The sequence below is a fragment of the Phycodurus eques genome, chromosome 18 (assembly GCF_024500275.1).
Source record: "Phycodurus eques isolate BA_2022a chromosome 18, UOR_Pequ_1.1, whole genome shotgun sequence".
In the NCBI taxonomy this organism is placed as follows: domain Eukaryota; kingdom Metazoa; phylum Chordata; class Actinopteri; order Syngnathiformes; family Syngnathidae; genus Phycodurus; species Phycodurus eques.
Window position 1 is genome coordinate 9,854,307 of NC_084542.1, and position 19,952 is coordinate 9,874,258.

The 19,952-nt window shown below is 39.0% G+C and overlaps 1 protein-coding gene across 5 annotated transcripts in view; it reads right to left on the reverse strand.

The window, feature by feature from the left end:
- Positions 1-19,952, reverse strand: part of lama2 (laminin, alpha 2) — a 159,554-nt gene that overhangs the window by 62,065 nt on the left and 77,537 nt on the right. For all 5 annotated transcript variants that reach the window (XM_061704863.1, XM_061704862.1, XM_061704860.1 and 2 more), the window contains exons 21-27: positions 14,602-14,813; positions 9,754-9,860; positions 6,689-6,869; positions 4,440-4,576; positions 3,577-3,708; positions 3,315-3,419; positions 3,085-3,228 (exon numbers count right to left, since the gene is read on the reverse strand). In XM_061704863.1, coding sequence (XP_061560847.1) covers positions 3,085-3,228; positions 3,315-3,419; positions 3,577-3,708; positions 4,440-4,576; positions 6,689-6,869; positions 9,754-9,860; positions 14,602-14,813 — 1,018 coding nt within the window. The remainder of the gene's footprint in view (positions 1-3,084; positions 3,229-3,314; positions 3,420-3,576; positions 3,709-4,439; positions 4,577-6,688; positions 6,870-9,753; positions 9,861-14,601; positions 14,814-19,952) is intronic.

Here is a 19,952-nt window from a genome sequence, read left to right on the forward strand (position 1 = left end):
TTGGTGCACACTTTATGTTTGAATGCATAAACCAGATGACAACGGAACCATAAAAAACAAACAGCAGTGGCTATATTAAAACAACTACAATTTGTGGATCTTGCAAGCAAAAATAGTCTTCATGCAAGAATATTAGGAACACGTGAATGGAAAATAAAAGGTGAAAAATACACTATATTTAAAAATATTATGTTATCTATTAGAAGTCGCAATGGAGCTCAAGTAATCTATTTTTCCTAGTCTCTTTTCTGTGTCACATTTCATTGCTGGGCAGAGTTCATAACTACCCCTACCACTAACAAGGTGAGAAGGTTTAAGAGAACCAATTTTAAGATATTTTACAACTTTTGAAGGCTATATTGATCAAATTTAAGACCTCTCATTTACTAAATGTTACCACAATGAACAGAAATATTATATCAGAATTTTGTATTTATTTCATTTGTAAGTAATTTTGCTCTAATATTTTCTAAATGCTATTTGAGGCTGACATTTTTGGGGGATTCCCACCAGCTCCCGAGGAGATGGGAGTGAATTTCACTATTAATCACGGGATTAGGCAGGAGCAGGCAGGAGCGGGGGGAAAAGGATGGGATTGGGATTCTGTAAAATTTTCGGGATTGGGAACAGTCTCTGTCTGTCTGTGGGAGGGAATGGAATTTGCTTTTTTTCTTAAACACTCACTGTGAATTGGGTGGAAGTGGGATCAATGTGAATGGGAGTCAAAATCCATGCTTTCTTTTCTCTTGTTGAAATTAGCCTGTTTTGAGGGCATGCTCCTGTCTATGTATAAATGAGCCACTGTCCAATCGTGAATCCAGCTTTTGGACAATGGCGATGGCTACTTGTGCGCTTTACAGTTGATATACTACAGCTCTAGCAACCTTTTCTCGTGTTATTGGAGACATTACTCGCGTTAGACACACAGTAAAAGCTTCATCTCCAACCCGCCAAATTACACTTGCGGATCTGTCCATGTGGCACATGATTTGCCAAATACATTCACAGAAATAGGCAGTTCACAAAATATTTACTTGGTTGTGTAATTTTACATTTGATGGGTGAGCAGGCACGCCAAACAACCATTTCTATAGAAGTAACAAAATGTACTGTGTGTGTGTGTATTAATAACATTCAACCTTTTTAAAGCTTTAAGGCTCTGCAGAAACCCAAATTAAAAAAATAAAACAGCAGTCATGTTAAATCTGTTAATGACACTCAGCGGGAGAGCATAAATACAAGCAACGCTCATGTTTGCTGCATGTGCTTTGGGTCAGAATAGTTTTGCCAAAGAAGGACTAAGCATGGCATCAAAACAATTGGAATCAGTAACAACAGCTAAATGGAAAATCGTTAAACCTACAACTGCCAATTTGTGTTGTCACTGTGTGGCTCCATGGTTTCGGATCAGTAAACAACGAAGTGCTAGCCATTCTTCACAACCTCGACACTATTGCTCCAACTCCTGCATTTTGCTGTGCAGTCAAATGTTCCTAGTTTTCCAAAATGTTTTGTAATTGTTTGAAATTCTATAAATATGTTTTTGGGACCAGAGGTTGTAGTGTATTCAGGGTATAAACTATTAATAATTGCAATCGCTATTATGGGAGGGTCAATTAATGGCTTATATTTGCTATTCACGGCCGGGCTCAGTCCCTATCCCCTGGGAACAGTGGGGTCCATTGTAAACCCGTAAAAGTGTTTACAAGTGTCGTTACCGTTGGAGTCTTCCTGTCTGATGTGTGAATAATATTTGAGTTATCATCAACAGGCTGGAGTAAATTAAAGTGGTTTTCATCCTTCCTGTCTCCCATTTTAGTTATTTTCATTTCAGCATTGTGCGAATGATATCAGGGGTTCATTATTGACTCGGGGATACTGTTGAGCGGAGTGATTTTAAAAATAGATTAATCTGCCGGGGCTGGGATCTTTTTTTTTTTTTTATGTCCCTGAAGTCCTACAGTGTTGATATGAGGCTCTGCCGAAGTGTCTAGTTGGTTGGGAAGAAAAGATGCGACCTCTATTAAGCTTATATAGCTCGGACATGAAGGCAATACTGGCTGCATAATAAAGCCATTGTCACACATGGTAGACTGCTGATTTCAATCTCCATGATAACACAAAATGTATTCAATTTCAAATATTTAAATACAATACCCGAATGGTGGCTGGTTAGGTTTTACTTAGTATCAACAAAATAAATGATAAGAAAAATAACATTATTGTTATTCCCTAAAAATCTCAGCAAGGAGAATTCAATTAAAAAGTGTGATTTTAAAGGGTAACATGGTCTAGTCTAAACTGTATATTGTATCAGACACATGCCTCAATTGATCGCCACGGGCTTCGTCCACTTAAATAAACACCACACCTCAATTAAGAAACAACTATTGCACATTCATATATTATTATTATTATTGAATATTATTATACAAATACATGTGTACAAATAAAGGCTTCCCCTTAATAAATTCACTCAAACCCTGGTACTATCTGTGACTAAATAAACACCCATGGCAAAAATATGAATATGGTATTTAACTTCCACTACTTTATTAGGTACACCTACATATTCAAATTAAATTTTGCCTTGGCAAAGTTGATGATGCTCAGGTTTGATAACAACAAAACGATAATTTAACAACATTGAAATTATTGTAGCTAAATTACTTCACATTAGGGTATAATGACCTCACAGACTATGTACGGTATAAAAAACAAAAAAATAAAGAATCAAATTAAAATAATGTATGTGTGCAAGTCCATTCACTATAAAATTATGATGTGCTTATGTGGTTACCTCCATTGGTTACTCGAGGGAGTCAAACATTTTAGGAAAAGCTCTCTATGATGCAAAACAGGTCTAAATTACAATAATAACAAACATACTGCTAAATGAATACAGTTATGACACTGTCAATCAACACTGAACATTATGATCTGAGTAAAGGCCGCTCTTGAGATTCCATTATATTTTGTATAAGTATTCATCATGGTGTGTCATGCTGATGTATGTTTATGTGTATGTCAAGTCATTATCACTATGTTTCAATTTGTATGTTAAGATACTGAGCGTCGACTCACCCACATCCTGATGAGTCCCTGTGACTCAGTGCAGGAGTGTGTCAGGCCGTAACAGTAACATTTGCTGCAACCAAGCGGATTTTGCAGGGATAATCCGAACGTGTTGGGCTTGCAACGGTCACAGTTGTCTCCCATCACATTTTCCTTTAAGAATAGATGCATATATGCATACATTTATTGTATTTTGTATGTGTCTTGTACTTAAAGTAAAACAAAAATCACATGTATACCTTGCAGCTGCACTTCCCAGTTCGATCCGCGCAGGCACAAACTTCTCGCTCTATGTCGCAAGTCTCGCTGTCCGATCCTGAGATGGTACACTCGCATGTGGTGCACTACCGGGAACGTCACAAAGACAGACTCAAAACAGGCTGCTAATATCGCCTTAATTCCACTACACGTGTATGACACCAATTCAATAATATGTTATTTTAGTATAATAGTAGGAATTAAAAACAGTACACAACTATGTTGATTGCTCATATTGTTTACCTGAGGAAAGTCTCTGTATCCCAGCTGACATTCATTGCATTTCTCTCCTCTAAAGGAGTCGTGGCAGTGGCAGCAGCCCGTGTTGACGTTGCATTGCTGTTGCACTGAGCCCACCAAACTACAGCCACACTCCTGCACACATGCAGAAATAATGTTTTTACTCAACTGCAACAGACAAATAAATCCCAATGCTTTCTGACGAGTCAAGGTGCCCTTGAACAAGGCACTAACCCAACAGCAAACCCTCTAGCTCAAGAGGTCTAGCACGGTTTTCTGGACTCTTCACTACATGCATACCTGCATGTGTGTGTTCTGGTTCTCTGTCTGGTGTGCAACACAAAATTTACTGTAGAGTGAAAGTGGAAGTTCCTTCTCAGGGATTCTAATCAGTACAATAAATTAAAAAGACTAAATCATTTTTAGTATATGCTCGAGCAGAGTTATGGCAGTGTGTGTAGGGTTCATTTTTGCAGAAATTTAATAAAAATACACCAATTGGAAAGCATATTGGTATATGGCACAAAAAAGGTCAAAGAGGAAGACATACCCACACCCCCAGCTCAAGGGATGCAGCACTGTTTACATGTCAACTTTCACTTTCCCCTTGCGTGCCTGCATGTGCGTGTGATCTTAATTCCGTTTGCATGGCTTTAGGACATGAAGTTACATGGATATTCATATTTTCAAATGATGTAACGTATTTGAATTCAATGAGTTTTTGGAACTCCCTGTTAAAGGTGAACGTGTATATGTGTCAAAGAAGTCCTTCAGACAATCTAACTTCCAAGTACTTTGAGCTGACCCCTTTGTTACCTGAATTGGGCATGATAAATTACACTGACTGTTTGTTACAGTCACGGTACCTTGCATCCAGTCATGATATCGTGGCCCCAGTGGTTGGGGGCGCAGCGGTCGCACCTTTCACCAAGTGTGTTTGGAGGACAGATACACTGTCCTGTGTTGGCATCACAGTTGTTGCCCACATGGCTGCAGAGACACGCTGTGACAAAGCAGACTTATTAGTGCATGCCTCATAGCGAACAATGCAGTTGTTTTAGTATTTGTCACTGTAAAAATGGGTGTATTTTATAATTAAAATCCGAAATGTAGCTGAATGACGTTTTTTAAATTAACATGATATAGATTAGGCGGCACAGCGGTCAATTGGTTAGACCGTCTGCCTCACAGTTCTGAGGTCCGGGGCTCAATTCCCGGCCCCGCCTGTGTGGAGTTTGCATGTTCTCCCCGTGCCTGGGTGGGTTTTCTCCGGGTACTCCGGTTTCCCCCCACATTCCAAAAACATATGTGGTAGGTTGATTGAAGACTCTAAATTACCCGGAGGTGTGAATGTGAGTGCTACTGGTTGTTTGTTTATATGTGCCCTGCGATTGGCTGGCAACCAGTTCAGGGTGTACTCCGCCTCCTGCCCGATGACAGCTGGGATAGGCTCCAGCACTCCTGAGACCCTCGTGAGGATAAGCGTCTCAGAAAATGGATGGATGGATCATATTGATTAGAAAAGCGAGGTTTGCCTCTGTGAGAACCTTCTAAAGAACTGAATTATACTGTATTATATAGTCATTCGTAAGCCAGTTGATTTACGTACAAATTTTAGGAGCCTATATGTATCCAGGCTAAATTACATTTCATTCAAAGCTCACACTTTAATTACATACACCTGATTCATGTGTACCAACTGCCACGCTTTGACTTTATATATTTTCTTCACAGACATAATCTTGGGAGGCTGGAGGATATTTAACTTCTATCTTGTCTCACAGTAAATTAGCCGTGACATTAAATAAACACCAACATCATACTCATTCTCCAAAACTTCAAGATGAGCCAAAGCAAATAAATCCCAAGTTTATCATTTGTGTTGACAGTGTGACTGAGTTGGGTGTGTTTGTTCCTGCTTGTTCTTGGCTGTCAATTGTGCTTGGCATCCTTGACATATTGCATAAGGAGATATTAAGGGGTGCGCTATTCATAGTCGCCACTCTTAATCCTCATTTTTTCGCAGCACAAATAACGTTTGCGACACCTGCTGCCTGCGGTGCCAACAATTTGGAGTGGATAATTCAAACATCAAAGCATCTCAAATATAAACATTATCAATTATGAAGGCCGGCTTGAAATAGGTTTTAGAAGGCCTTTGGGTGGCATGAACATGACCATGGGCACTGCCAACGGAATTCTAATTATCTTATTTATACAATTAGCTGTCTTAAATAAAGCTAAAGTTACTGATAGGTTTTTTATTTGGGAAACTTTAAAGTAGGAATGGAACAAGATATTAACAGTAAAATGTTTTATACAGTTATCTCTTACGATACAGCAGCAGATTATTAGGTACAAGCGTTTTTTTTCTAACAGGAAAGAGGAAGGCCTTTATTTGTGTAGAGGCATTTGTTTGAAGTGGAAAACGCACCAGGAGACTAATTGAGACACAACTTCTATTAAAATAGAGGTCAGTACAAGGATAATTTAAATAACCAATGGAAACAATTTTTATTCTTAGACTTATTATTAAAAATAATATTTGCTGATCTGTTCATTTTTTTGAGTGTTTGTCTAGACAGGAGCCAACCTTCATTATTTTGTATTAATAAACCAAGTGCTGACAACCTTGGCTATTCAAAAACAATCTTTTGAGCTGCCGATTTATGATTAAGGTCTAGTTTTGCTGAACAGACTATGATAGATGCACGCAGGTCAAAAGTGATTGGGTAGAATGTGCAATTAAAATTTGAATGTAGCTGATTTGAATGTGAATTGTCAAGGCAATGCTCTGATAACTTAATGAGCCTTTACTTTGCTAGTCAGTGTTAATACATGAAAGCAGCTTCTAAATAAATACTGTACCTTAAATACAAGTAACTGTTGTTTGCATTATGTTTGTAGGCTATACGTGTTCATGCTCCCAAAAATACTATAAAAATACTATCAATTTGTTTGAAAAGAAAGTATTGCTATTAGAGAAAATCCATCACTGTATGATGATATTATTGTCATTGGAATAATTTGTGATAATATTGTATCGCGTCATAACAACCCAACCCCGGCCCCATATTTTTAAACACCTTTTTTCCCCCAGTCTAGCTTTGCTTACGTGTGCAGCCTCCCTCCTGGAAGTTGAAGAATCCTCGTGAGCAGCGGTCACATTTAGGTCCAGTGACACCCGGCTGGCACCGACACTGACCGTTTTCATCGCAGTCAAATGACTTGGAGCCAAAGGAGTTACAGTGACACGGCACACACTGTCCACCTGTAGCGAGGCCGAATGTCTGAGCCTGGAGACAAACAGGACCAGACAAGGTGAGAATGAGAGGGCAAGACTTCCAAACGATTTAAAGAGTAGGAAAGTTCACTGCACACTGTGTATTGTCTTTATACACTGAATTAAAAGCTGTCATGTATACTGTACATGGGTCATTTTCATATAATTTGATCAATAACGGTAAAGTCATGGCCCACTAAATTTCCTTTTAAAAATCAATGAATTTGAATTATTGGCCAGTGTTATCCATCAAAACGTCACAATTGTTTCCAAGAAAATTTTTAATGCCAAAATGTCTTTACTGTTCCTGTTTAAAGTTCAAAATGAAGTTTCATGATTTGCAACATGTTTTCATTTTTGGATATGGCAGATTTTTCTCTAGTTGCTTAAAACTAACACAAATGCATCTTAGTGACTTCAGAGTTCCTTTTGATGGTTCTTTTACAAACAGTCCTTCTTTGTCACTCAAGCTGTCTTTACAGTTAAGGGGAAAGCCTCAATATGTTGTTGCAATACACCAGAGGGATCTGTGAGCTAAAGTGCCAGGATGAGGCTGCCATTTTGCATCCACACAATAGCAGACAGCAAATTAAACAAAGTTATTTCTGAGGTAAGAATGAATATGTGCTGTATGAATTTGTGACTGTGCTGTAACATGTCTTTACCATTATTACGAGTGTACCCGAGTGTAACGGGTTTAATGAGTAGTTAGGATCATTTATGCATTTGTATCTGCATAGTTTGAAGGGCAACACATGTAAATTGTGCAACTCACATGATTTTTATGAAGCTGTTTATGTCTTTATTGTTATGCACTTTTGTCTTTACCTTTATAGAAGAGGTGTATTTCAGTGGGCCACCACCATTTGCTCTGTCAATAAGGACTGCCTTTAGCATGTATGCCTATAATTTTCAATCATCAACAACCTTTTGAAAATATGACTTTAAGCATGGCTGTTTCAGCATGGGAGGCATTTACCCATATAAAACAAAAGCGGAAGAAAAAACAACTAAATTAGGTTATTGTTGGTTTTTTTTTTGTCTTTACCATGACTGACCAATTATATGAAAGTTACCCATATGGATACTGAATATGTACAGTGTCTGGGTGCCAAAAACAGCCATAACAATCCTTCGTGTGTTTTAACATGCTTCGATGATCTGATTCTCTTCAAAGATTTGCCATATTTTTCATGTCCATAAACACAGTTCAAAACAGAACACGTGGCATTTTTGTGACTACAGACTGGGTCAGGCCAACACCAATTGAAATTCATTGTCTTTGACCATATTACAGGGACTCAGCAAGTCACCCAAATGAAAAAGAACACTTCAAAAGCCCACAACCCGTTTTAAATATTTACAACCTATCGAACAATGTCAGCAACCAATCTTTCCATATTTTTTCTGCATCCAAGGGAATATATGAATAAGGTGTAATGATACAATTTACAATCTGATAGGATGAGATTTAACAGAGAGCTAAGTGTGTAACATGTTTAAATGGGTTTTTCTGTGTAAACCTTAGCCAAGTTGTCACACCTGAAGTCAATGGGCGCTCACATTAACACAGTTGCAACCACATCTTTCGTACGTGCTTCAGCTTTAATGGACTGTTGAAATGGATGGATGGATGTTTTGGGGCCTTAATAGGAACACTAAGAAAACCCACAAACTCCACACAGGAGTGGTTGAGCTGTGATTCCAACCTGGGACCTTCCAACTGTAAGGCAAATGTGATAACTTCGAGGGCACATGCTGCCTTTGTTAAGTATATGAAATAAATCGAAACAAATTCTGAAAACCTGTTAATTACAACTGCACATACAGTATGCGTGCATCTCCAATGTTCACACACAATACAGAAACACCCATGCTTCACGCCACTGTCATTCCCGTGCAGTGTTACCGCTTCACTGGGCCAGAATGCCCCCCTAGGACAACCCCCCGTGCGAGACGGCCCGCCCCATCGCCGCTGTACGGCCTCCACGGGTACGCGCTCCACCGGACGCCGCGTCTCCCGTCTCTCATAACCTTGGCGACGCAGGTCACAGTGCTTGCCCGCGAATCCTGGGCGACAGATACACCGGCCCTCAACGTCGCAGCGTTGAGAGACGGAGCCAAGGTGGGTGCAGCGACAGGCCACGCACTCGTGACGCTCAGCATCCCACCAGTAATTAGGCTGGATGGACCAATCACAACAGATTTTAACAAAAAAATGTTTAAGTGAATATAATTTATGTACATTGAATTAAAATGATCACTAAAGACATACTGTACAACTTCATACAAGTACAGTGATACCTTGACTTACAAGTTTAATTTGTTCCGTGACCAAATTTAATTCTATATCAAATCAATATCTGCCCTTGAAATGAATGAAAATGCCACAATCAGCATCATTTTTGAAAAATAGCACTGTATATAATAAAACATAATTAAAGAGATTATAAAGAACTAAATTGGTTTCATTAAGTGTAAATACTGTACGTTGAGACAAGCCGAAAGTGTTGATAACAACTGAAGTGGTGTATGTTTGCCTTTAATGGGCAAGGCCTAGTTGGTGGCATCAAGAACATAGCCGGTTCGTCTCTATGTGAGCGTCTGGACAGGAGTTTTGCCTTACTTTTTAATTTGCTTGTTTCACTGTCTATATATTTCAATAAATGGCTAAAAGTGCATTGGCCACTGTGACTATCCTTTTTTTTCGGCACCATATCTGAAGCTCATGTGTAATTAAAATTCAACTCGAAGGTCAAGGTACAATGGTACTGATTGTTATAACTCTAGCAAAAAGTAGTGTGAAATAATAATAACAATAATAATCATCATCATCATCATCATATGGTGCCAGGAGACATCGTGACCACGGCGTACTGCCGTGTCAAAACACTTACCGTGCAGTCGTCACACTGCCGTCCAACCACATTTTCCCTGCACTGGCACCGCCCGCTCTCCTTATTGCAGATTTCTGAAACGGAGCCGTTAATATGGCACCGACAAGCTGCAATAGGAGGAGAAGAGGCATATTTTGCATCAATTATTTGGATTTTAAGAGTTCACTTCACGCTATTTTAAAGTGCTTAAGGTCGTCTTGAGGATTAGCTGTTGACATTCAATTTATTATCCTGCTAAGCACACCTCCTCTCTTCCCAAATACAGTCTTCAGGCTAAGTCACTTTATTATATAAATATGATAAATCACATTCAGAAAGACATTCATGATAATTTTCTCTCTTCGTCAAGTATGTCTGAGGCATATAAAAGGAGCTATCAAGATACCAGAGTGAATATTTCCTGAGCAATTCCTAACTGAAAAAAAATTCCTTCTTTTATATAATAAACGAGCACAATTTGGTTCCAAATTAGTTTTGCTTGAGGCATGTATTTTCTATTCAGGCTGAATACTGTTCAATAAAGTTACAACATTCAATTCAACATTACTTATTAGGACTTCATTCCATGTACTGACGACAGAAAGTTTAATGAAACTGCGATATTTCCTCCTTTTTATGATTCTTATTTCAAAACAAAATGCTGGCCTTTTTTCCCTCTTTGATCACAGAGGTTAAATTCTTCTTAAAATATTGAAAGAACTTCTTCATTTTCAAATTGTTAACAATGTGTACGGAACCCGTTTATAACATGCTATAAGTCCGCACATTTTTGATTTCTCTAAGATATTGCCTTGGTTAGGTGCTCCTGTTTTGGTGAGCAACAGAGTTCAAAAGGGCTCTGCACCTAGCTTTTTAATGTGTAGCTTTTTAAGACCATAACTACTTATGTCTATATTGACTCATTTTTAGCAATAACAATTAGTTAGAAAATAAAATAATGATAATGTATATAATGTGTATAATGTATATAATATATATGAAGGCCGGCGCCACGGTGGGCGACTGTTTAGACCGTCTGCCTCACAGTTCTGAGGACCGGGGTTCAATCCCTGGCCCTGCGTGTGTGGAGTTTGACTCTAAATTGCCCGTAGGTGTGAATGTGAGTGCGAACGGTTGTTTGTTTGTATGTGCCCTGCGATTGGCTGGTGACCAGTTCAGGGTGTACCCCGCCTCTCGCCCGAAGATAGCTGGGATAGGCTCCAGCACGCCCGCGACCCTTGTGAGGAGAAGCGGCTCAGAAGAGTGATGGATGGATGGATATATGAAGGCCAACAATTCAGTGGTGGTCCAAATTAGAACCATTTAACCATTTAAACTTTTGTACATTTAAGTTGTACTGTGAAAACAAGATGCACAAACCCACACGCCAATCAGCCTCTTAGAAGAGCAATTAAAAGCCTGAACATCACAACTCCCATCTGGCAAATGAGGTTGTCACACACGACTACACACAAACACGCAGTGACAAAAAACAAAAAAGCAGTCCATCTAAAGAAACAAGTTGCTCGGCTCACATTGCCACACGTACTCGCTCGTCGCCCGCTAGATGCAAAGCAGACAGAAGGACAGACCTGAGTGTGGGCTGAGAAAGTGAGGGGAAAAAAAACCAGCAGATGTCCACACTCACACAGAGAAAGACACATCACACACACACACAAATGCTACAAGACACAAGCACATGAATCTACAGCACACACACACACACACCTACAAATCCAAACATGCAAATGAATGCAGAATGTTAAAGCATACAAGTGTACATGCACATATAAATGCTGTTTCACACACTCTCACTCAAAGAGTCTCTCGCCCTTCTGGTTTCACCCTTTGGGGGACCATCTGGACTCCATTCTGTCAGTCACCACAATACGAGCCTTGTTGTGGCCTGAAATAAGGGCTTTTTCTCGTCTGCACTGTCCTTTGGTAGTGGGGATAATATTGTTTGTATAGTATGGAAACAATCCTAATGAGTTACTAAGTAATCAATCACTTCATCTAATAGCAATTGAAGTCATGGAATTTCTTCTAAAAGCTAATCTTAGCTTAATTCTATTAAGACAAATTCTGCTCAAGCCAACTTCATTAATCAACAGCAGATTGAATGAAGTGTCCATATTGGTGCAACTGAATTTTTAAAAAATAATTTTAAAGTGTGTGTGTGTGTGTGTATATATAATTATTAGAATTCAGGCCGAGTGAAACTAGTTATGGGGAAATGCAAGAGAATGGCAAGAACCAAGGCAGACAGGGGACAGCTAGTCATGTATCTTCACGAAACATAAACATGGAGGCACACAACATTGTGGAGTGATCACGTTTATTCTTCTGGAACCTGTCACTCCGAATGCCATCTCTCTTTAACGAGCTCTTCCTTTATAATTGTTTACAGCAAAGCGGTAAATTTCTAAGCTTTTCATCGGAGATGATTATAGTCGCTACATGTTTTTTTTTTACCCCTGATTCCTGAGAAATATATAACTTTTGTAGAAGGAAGGAGCTATATGTGCCAAACAGGAACCCAGTCAAAACATCCAAATATAAATGTGGGTACAAAAATGTATTTTCCTTTTTCATTATTCCACTCCACTTGAATTGGAGGGCATGTAGGGGTTAGTGACCAACAAGATTTGGCAGATCGATCTGCACTTACAGAGCTGGAAGTGGAAATGTATGTTCTTCAGCGTCATCATAGCTTCTGAGTATCGTTAATTGTTTGAAATTTTTTAGATTTTAGCTTTAACAGAGAAAGCTGAAAATTCTGCAGCACAATGGACTCTGCCTGTACTGGGCAAGAGTAGAGTTTAAATTGTGTGGTTTTAAAAATGACCCCGAAGGTTTTATTTATCTACCAAGCATCTATGGAACCTTCATTAAGTGAAAGGGAGGAAACCTTTATTACGTTTTTGAATTACTACGTATTCACTCGCTTCCTGTGATGGAACAAGAGCACTGGTACAATTCACATATATATTCAACAATGTCCAGAAGACCTTTCCTTGAATGAAAAATAGTTGGTATTATATTGTTATCGAATTGAATTCTCAGACACATTGCTGTGTTGTCAGGCTCACATTTAAAAAATGAATTAAACCATGCATTGATGTCAACCAAAAGGATGTCTACAGCAGAAATGGCCGCGGATGTGAAAGCTGACCTCAAAACAAACAAAAAAAGTGCGGCATTTTTACAGTCTAATGGAACACAAATGGACTTGACCCGTACTCTGCGGCGCCACTCAATAAAATTCATTAAGACTTGGAGCGATAAGGAGCGGCAGAGAGACAGAAAGAGAATTATTGTCTTTTAATAATTCCTGCTAGTCTTTTGTCATTTGCACAGGATCAATAACAACCCTCCGTCTCCCAGGCATGAACAGCCAATCAGCAGTGGAGTAGTTCCATAGATCAGGCCGATTAATCAATAACCATTTAGCCGGGTGAAGGGAAAACAGCTACAGAACAATGAACTATCAAACAGACATTAATAGTCAAAGTCAGCCCATCAAGCTGCCTTTGTGGTTTATCTGTCTGCTGATTGATCAGCCTGTCTATCGCTCGTTGCGGGGTGTCATTCTTTTCCCGTCTGCACCGGGCAACATCAACACGGGTCTTCATTTTCACAGACATGCAACATCTCCACACGTGCCACTCCTTTTTACACAGGTAGACTTTGCGGTCTCACTCTTGAACGCAGCTGGCTACCAGTGAGCCGCTCCGACATCACACCTCCACAGCTGCTCGCCATTAGTCGGCCGCACAACACGGCAAAGCTCACGAGCAGCAAAACGCGCATAACACACTCCAGATGGTGTACTGTTTCTGTGGTCAGATTAAAGATAAAAGTTTGCAACAATTGGAGTTTTTCACAGATGCAATATTTTTTGTCAGTGTATAACACCCCTGCTGACACACGGAAGCTATTGGAAGTTCCCATTTATTAAAATATACAGTAAACCCTCACAAAGTCACCTACTCACAATTTTCTTTCTGTACAGTAAAACATTTGCTGTGCGCATGTGGACACATTCATAGCCAGTCACTGACACAGACTCGCGCTGACCTTTTAGCTTAGGCTTCAGGAGCTTTGTTGAAACTATGACAGTATATCCACCTCTGGAAAATAAAATACTCATCCCTTTTTTGCTGAAAACTGGGAAAGACTAGTAAAAACAAGCAGAGTGAAGGGACCTCAAGCAGCTGAGAGGAATCAGAAGCAAATTCTGAATTACCAACATTTCTGATCAACAGGTACGTTTATGACCCCTTTTTGCTTTTCAATAAATTGCATATTCCAAAAAATAAAACTTCAAACCGATAAATTTTGTGTTGTCACACACTATTACGAAAAAGTCATGCTAACAACGTAGCAGCCGTGGCTAACGTTGGCTCGTTTTCAGTGCTAATGCTAGCTCAGTATAAATAGTGCTGCCATTTTGAAGCTGGACAGTGTTCTCTGTGACTATTTATCACAACGATGCACTGTCATAATTGCATGTCATTAAGACTGGCGATGTTTGAAAATCATGCTCGTGCATGTCACTAAGGGGCTTTGGTCAGACTTCGTATGACAATGTTAGTTAAAAATGTTAGTGACAGCATTATTTTATAAAACGTGTCATGATGGTAAGAGTTGGACTTAAAAATGAATTATACCAAATACTGGATATCTAATCTTAATGGGAATGACTGGTTTAACTGTTGACCAAATGAAAGTTTGACTGATCTCACAGAACAGACTGTGTTCAAGCTTTGAGGTACCACTGTATTAGTATGTGCTTTTTATTTTCTGATCTATTGGACGTCCATTTTGCTTTGCACCGAATAGCGATTTTTTCACATTAAAACTTACGCTGGCAGTTCTTTGCAGTGATGGCGTCTCCAAAGAAACCGTCGTCACAACTGTCGCAAGCCACGCCGCTGTAACCATGTCGACAATGCAGACACTGTCCTGTGATTGGATCACAGCTGCCTGGTGTAGACAGGTCCAGGTTACCGTGGCAATTACAGGGCTGGCAGGAGAATCCTGGGACAGTGGGTTGTCCGTAATACCCATTGGAACACCTAGGAGACAGCATAACGAAAGAAGACTCAGTTCTAAACAGGAAACAGACAAACAGAAACTTCTTGTACAAGGACACACAAGTGTGACAAGTGTCAGTTGTCACACCATTCCAATCATTTCTGCTTTGACACACTTTCATTTGGCTTACAATTAAAGAAAGTCCTAATGCCTAGATTTAGAGTGCTGCTCCATAACACGCAGAGGCTGAAAAAAAAGAACAGATGAAATACGAAAGAGTGGGTGATCTTAATAGGAGAAAGTGCATGAGAGGTGGACGAGAGGAGAACAAGAGGGGATGAGAAGGGTCTTCAGATTGGAGAGAGAATTGAGTTTAGAGAGGAGGGAGAGGAAAAGGACAAAAAGTGGAAAACAGTCAAGAGCAGCTAGCTATTATTACCGCTGACCCGCTATGGTACTCAATAGAGATGGTTTATTAGATTTTGTGTGCGTGCGTGTATTTAAGTGCGCATGTGTGTGTGTGTGTGTGTGTGTGTGTGTTGGGGGGCTTCCAAGAAGAACTGACTTTTACTGCATGATATAAATTAAGCGGGGAAATATTAAAACATATTTATTAGTTTCATTTCTTTATATTCCCTCTATAGTGCATAGTTTTATTTCAAAAGAAGCCCAAGAGCAAGTGAGATTATTTATAGTTGTGAGTTCAGAAATTGAAAAGGATGGGGGAGGAGGGTTGCCCGGCCTGGACACCTGGTCAGAAGCATCTCAGTGGGCAGGAAGTTAAGTAGGATTCTTAAGCTTCTGTGCATATGCAAGAGAGTCATTATGTGTTCAGGTTAAAAAAATCAGGTCAGCCTCGTCTTGTGTGTGTCAACGGCAGTCAACACAGACATAAAGCAGGACTGTGCCAATGGAAACAAATTTACCGCATGCGTTGGGGGGAAAAAAGAAGAATACCAAATGTCAATTTTTGTTGTGCTGTTTTTGAAACTAAATTGAATCAATGAAACTCATTCTCTGATATTTATGTGCTTCAAACCAAATTATAAATCAGGATTTTGAGCGTCTGTATCCAAAGTGGGGTACATACACACCTATTTTTAACATCTTAACCATTTTTTTAAATGTGAGAGACCCCCCATATGACAAAGGAAAAAACATTTAATTCAAGGAGGCATTTGAGAGGATGTCATTGTGTACAAATGCTTGTGTTCAGGTGGAACCATTTATTGGTCAGCTGTGAATTGTTACTTCCATGTTATGATGGGAATAGAATATGTAATTAGTTCACGCTCGCAGTTTATTTTAGTGTGCATGTTTATCAGTAATGCAGCGCAGTTGGAGTCGCACAATTCTCCCTATGCCTCAACAGATTAGGTGATATTGATGTGCATTTTGTTTATCATATGTGTTTCCATTTGCTTATTTTAAATCCAGATTGCATGGTTTGATTTCTTAATCAGTAGAAATAAAGTTTGGTATTATGTCACATTTTTCTTTGTTGAATTCAATAACAAGTTACATTTCCCTGGATTAACTGACACACAGGCGTCTATTTGAGCGGCCACTATTTGCTTTAAACAAACTATGGTTGCTATCATTTATAATAACACTGTCAGAAATAGTACTGTCACAATTGATGCCCTTTTAAAGAAGCTATCGCTTTTACTTCATCTCAACATGTGCAATCAAGCAGGCCTCCCTGAAAATTTGGATTCTGACCTTTATGGTAAATTAAATCGTAATGGCCCAGGGCAAGTTAACAGGGACATTTGGCAAATTTAGCTGTCAAAGGACTCACTTTACAAAGACAGAGGCTGCATTTGACAACATTCCCTGTAAAAAGCTTCTCGTGCTCACGCCTGAACATATTGCCTTTCCATATTTTAAAATTTCCTATTTGGCAGTTAATGAGGGATCAAGTCCGCAAAAGGTATACAAAACAAGCACAATCATTAAAGTCTAGTTCCTTTGTGCTGTGCTCTGCTCTTGCCACTAACTTAGCTATCAATAAACGGTAACGTTAACTAATTAATATTATATGAGACACTAATAGCACATTCTGGTGCAACAGGTAATGGCGAAAGCTAACAAGGCAATTACAGTATACTTGTGTGCTGCTACTTCATTCGTCATTGACGCAACCAGCCAAAGAAAACCTAAAGGTGCCTAGACACACAAAATGCAGGACGGCAACAGAACAGAAAGCCCCGGCTTTGCTTATAATTAGGAGGAGGCCATGTGATACAATTGAAGCATGTGTGGCGATGCAATGTTACTATAAGCTAACATTTTTATTGTTAAAAAAATTTAAATCACACATTTCTACCATTTTCAACCAACCTAGTTCATTCAAAGTAGTTGAGAGCTTGGTCCATTGCTGTGCCTTTTTAACAAATTTTTTTTTTTTTTTACCATGTCGCGATACTACATCTGTCTTGTGTCCCAGAGATTTTTGTTCTCCATTTTGTCCATGCTATTTTCAGTGTAAAACTCCAAATGTCTTACTGTCCTCATTCTAAATCACTCCACCACCTTTTCCCCTGTTGGATGCGCGGAGATGGATTGAACTTTTTTCAATTCTATGGCGTCACCCTGCAGGCAACCTCTTGAGGGACTGGGTCAGACTAACGATTCTCCAAGTGTAGTACGAGTACCACCAGTGGTATGTGGGCGCTTTCTAGTGGTATGTGAAAGAATCACAGCCCAAGTACAGTTCAGTTGTATATAACTTTAAATCTAAATACATTTGAATTTAATCTGTTATAACTGTTTGTTTTTAAACATTTATTTAGGTACAATACTTTTTTAACTACAAGGGGCAGTACATTTTAATCAAATATTTGCATATATACATATATGTATGTGTATATATATCAAGTTAATTAAATTATGTAAGATCTTAATAGCCGACGTCTGCCATCTCTATTATTTTGTTGCTGTTTCTTGGCTACACAGTGAACCAAAGCGGTCAAGAGCACTGCAGTTCAAAAAAGGATGTACATTTGAAAGCGCCTTAGAATTTTATAGGCAATGAAACCGAGGTAGTCTTCAATTTCCTCCCTGCGGCTTTGGTGGAAGAAAAGGATTCCAAGTTGGAACTTGGCTTTTCTCAAACTCAAGGTTATTTGCAGTCAATACTGAACACTTGTGTGTTTGTATCTGCTGTCCAATGGATAGAATTGTCCAAAAGAAGTACATTTACAGAAAATTAAGAATCCCATTCGAAAAATCAGCGACATCATTTCGAAGAGAGATGAATAGCGAATTGATATCTTATTGTTTAGGGGTACAAGACTGCAACCTTGTTGAATGGCTGGCCAAAACATTCTGATCGCATCATTTCACCTTTTTATCTTTTTAAATAAAGGCAACCTTAGTGATATTTTCTATGTGCTATTGCACGGCAGTGTGAAAGGGAGTCCTTCATGTTGTTTGGAAAAAGTTGGATGAAAAGCAAGGTCACATAAAGCTGATTTGGAGCTACCATTAAGGTTCAAAGACATCGCAATTCTTCTACTGTATAATAATGATGGTTGAAAAACGAGTCGGAAAAGTTATAAAGTCATGAAAAACTGAAAGAACAATGTAATTGTTCAAGGCAACAGCAAAATAATCAATGATAATAACATTGTGGATAATGAAGCGTGTCACAGCAGGTTGTGTTCCGGATGTGTCAATCAAGTTCAATAAAACACGTAGCTTGGCACTCAGATAGTGTACAGTACACAATGTCAGATCCCAAACTTTCTATGTAAATTGTTTCTCTGTTTTTTCTTTCCAAATTGTTTCTCTGTTTTTTCTTTCCCTGTGGTAACCCCTCAACTTCATCCATCTATCCATTTTTTTAGCATCTTACTAATTCTTCTCAGGGTAGTGGGTAAATGAAACCTATCCAAGCTAACTTTAGGCGAGAGGTGAGTCACACCCTGGACTTGTTGTCAGTTAATCATAGGGCACGTATAGAAAAACAACCATCTACACTCACATTCATATTTATGGCCAATTTAAGAGTCTTCAACAAGAAGCATGGTTTTAGAATGTGGGAGGAAGCCGCAGTATCTGGAGAAAAACCATGCAAGGACAGGGAGAACATGCAAACCTCAGTTTCGAAACATTAACTTTGAAGGTTTTGTGTTTTGAAAGGTTTCACATACAGAGGACAAAACGACAACTGTTCACACTGTCCTGACACTACAACCGTAATACGAAGATTACAAAAAGCTCAACTTTCATCTCCTCAGTCCATATAATATTCTCCCAAAAGACTTGGGAATCAGTAAGTAAGACCAGCCTTTGTGGTCTTTTTGGTCAGCAATGGTTTTCGCCGACAGTTACCACCAACAGCAACACAATGCCATCCTGAGATCATGTTCATCCGTTAAATGAAGATGCTAAAAAAAAAATCACTAATTAATTAAGCTGTAATTGTTTAAAATCATATGATACATCGCCAGTCGCCGGCATTAGCGGCTAGCGCTACTGTGATTCACTTAGTCCTATTGCCCAAAATGGCGCACCCCTGAGATTGACAAATATCCCCCATTATTATGTTTGTTTCTTATTCAACGAACGCTGTATGAGAGTACCCTGTATCAGAGTACCCTGTTTTGACAAGTGCTGACACATACAAACTATTCTTGCAACAACACAAAAAGAGAGAGTTTAGGTAGTTCTCTTTTAACATACAATTGACTTCCACTAAATGGACCGCCCACAGTTTCGGCACCAGTCCATATTTGTAACTGGTGGGTTCTGCAGCATATATATATATTTCGCAAACAAAAAAATATGTGAATGTTTTCAACATCGTCTTCAGTATGAGCAGTGAATGTGCAACATTCATCTACCTAAAGTTCAATTAACTGATATTTAATGATATTAACAAATATATGACGAAAAATGGCAGTGGCTGCCATGGATATTTGTGTGGGAATTTGGACAGTCACTCACTTTTCTCAGAATATTATGACTTCGTTCACAAAAAACCTTTCTCCCTCATAATATATCCGCTTACCCTTTCAATATTTCGACTTCATTCACGAAACATCGTAAATTCTTTTCTCATATCACAACTTTCCCCCCATATTATTACTACTTTATTCTCATAACATTACCACTTATTTCACTTATTTACTTTCAGCTCACACAGATGCGCACTTCAAGTCCACATTCTGAAT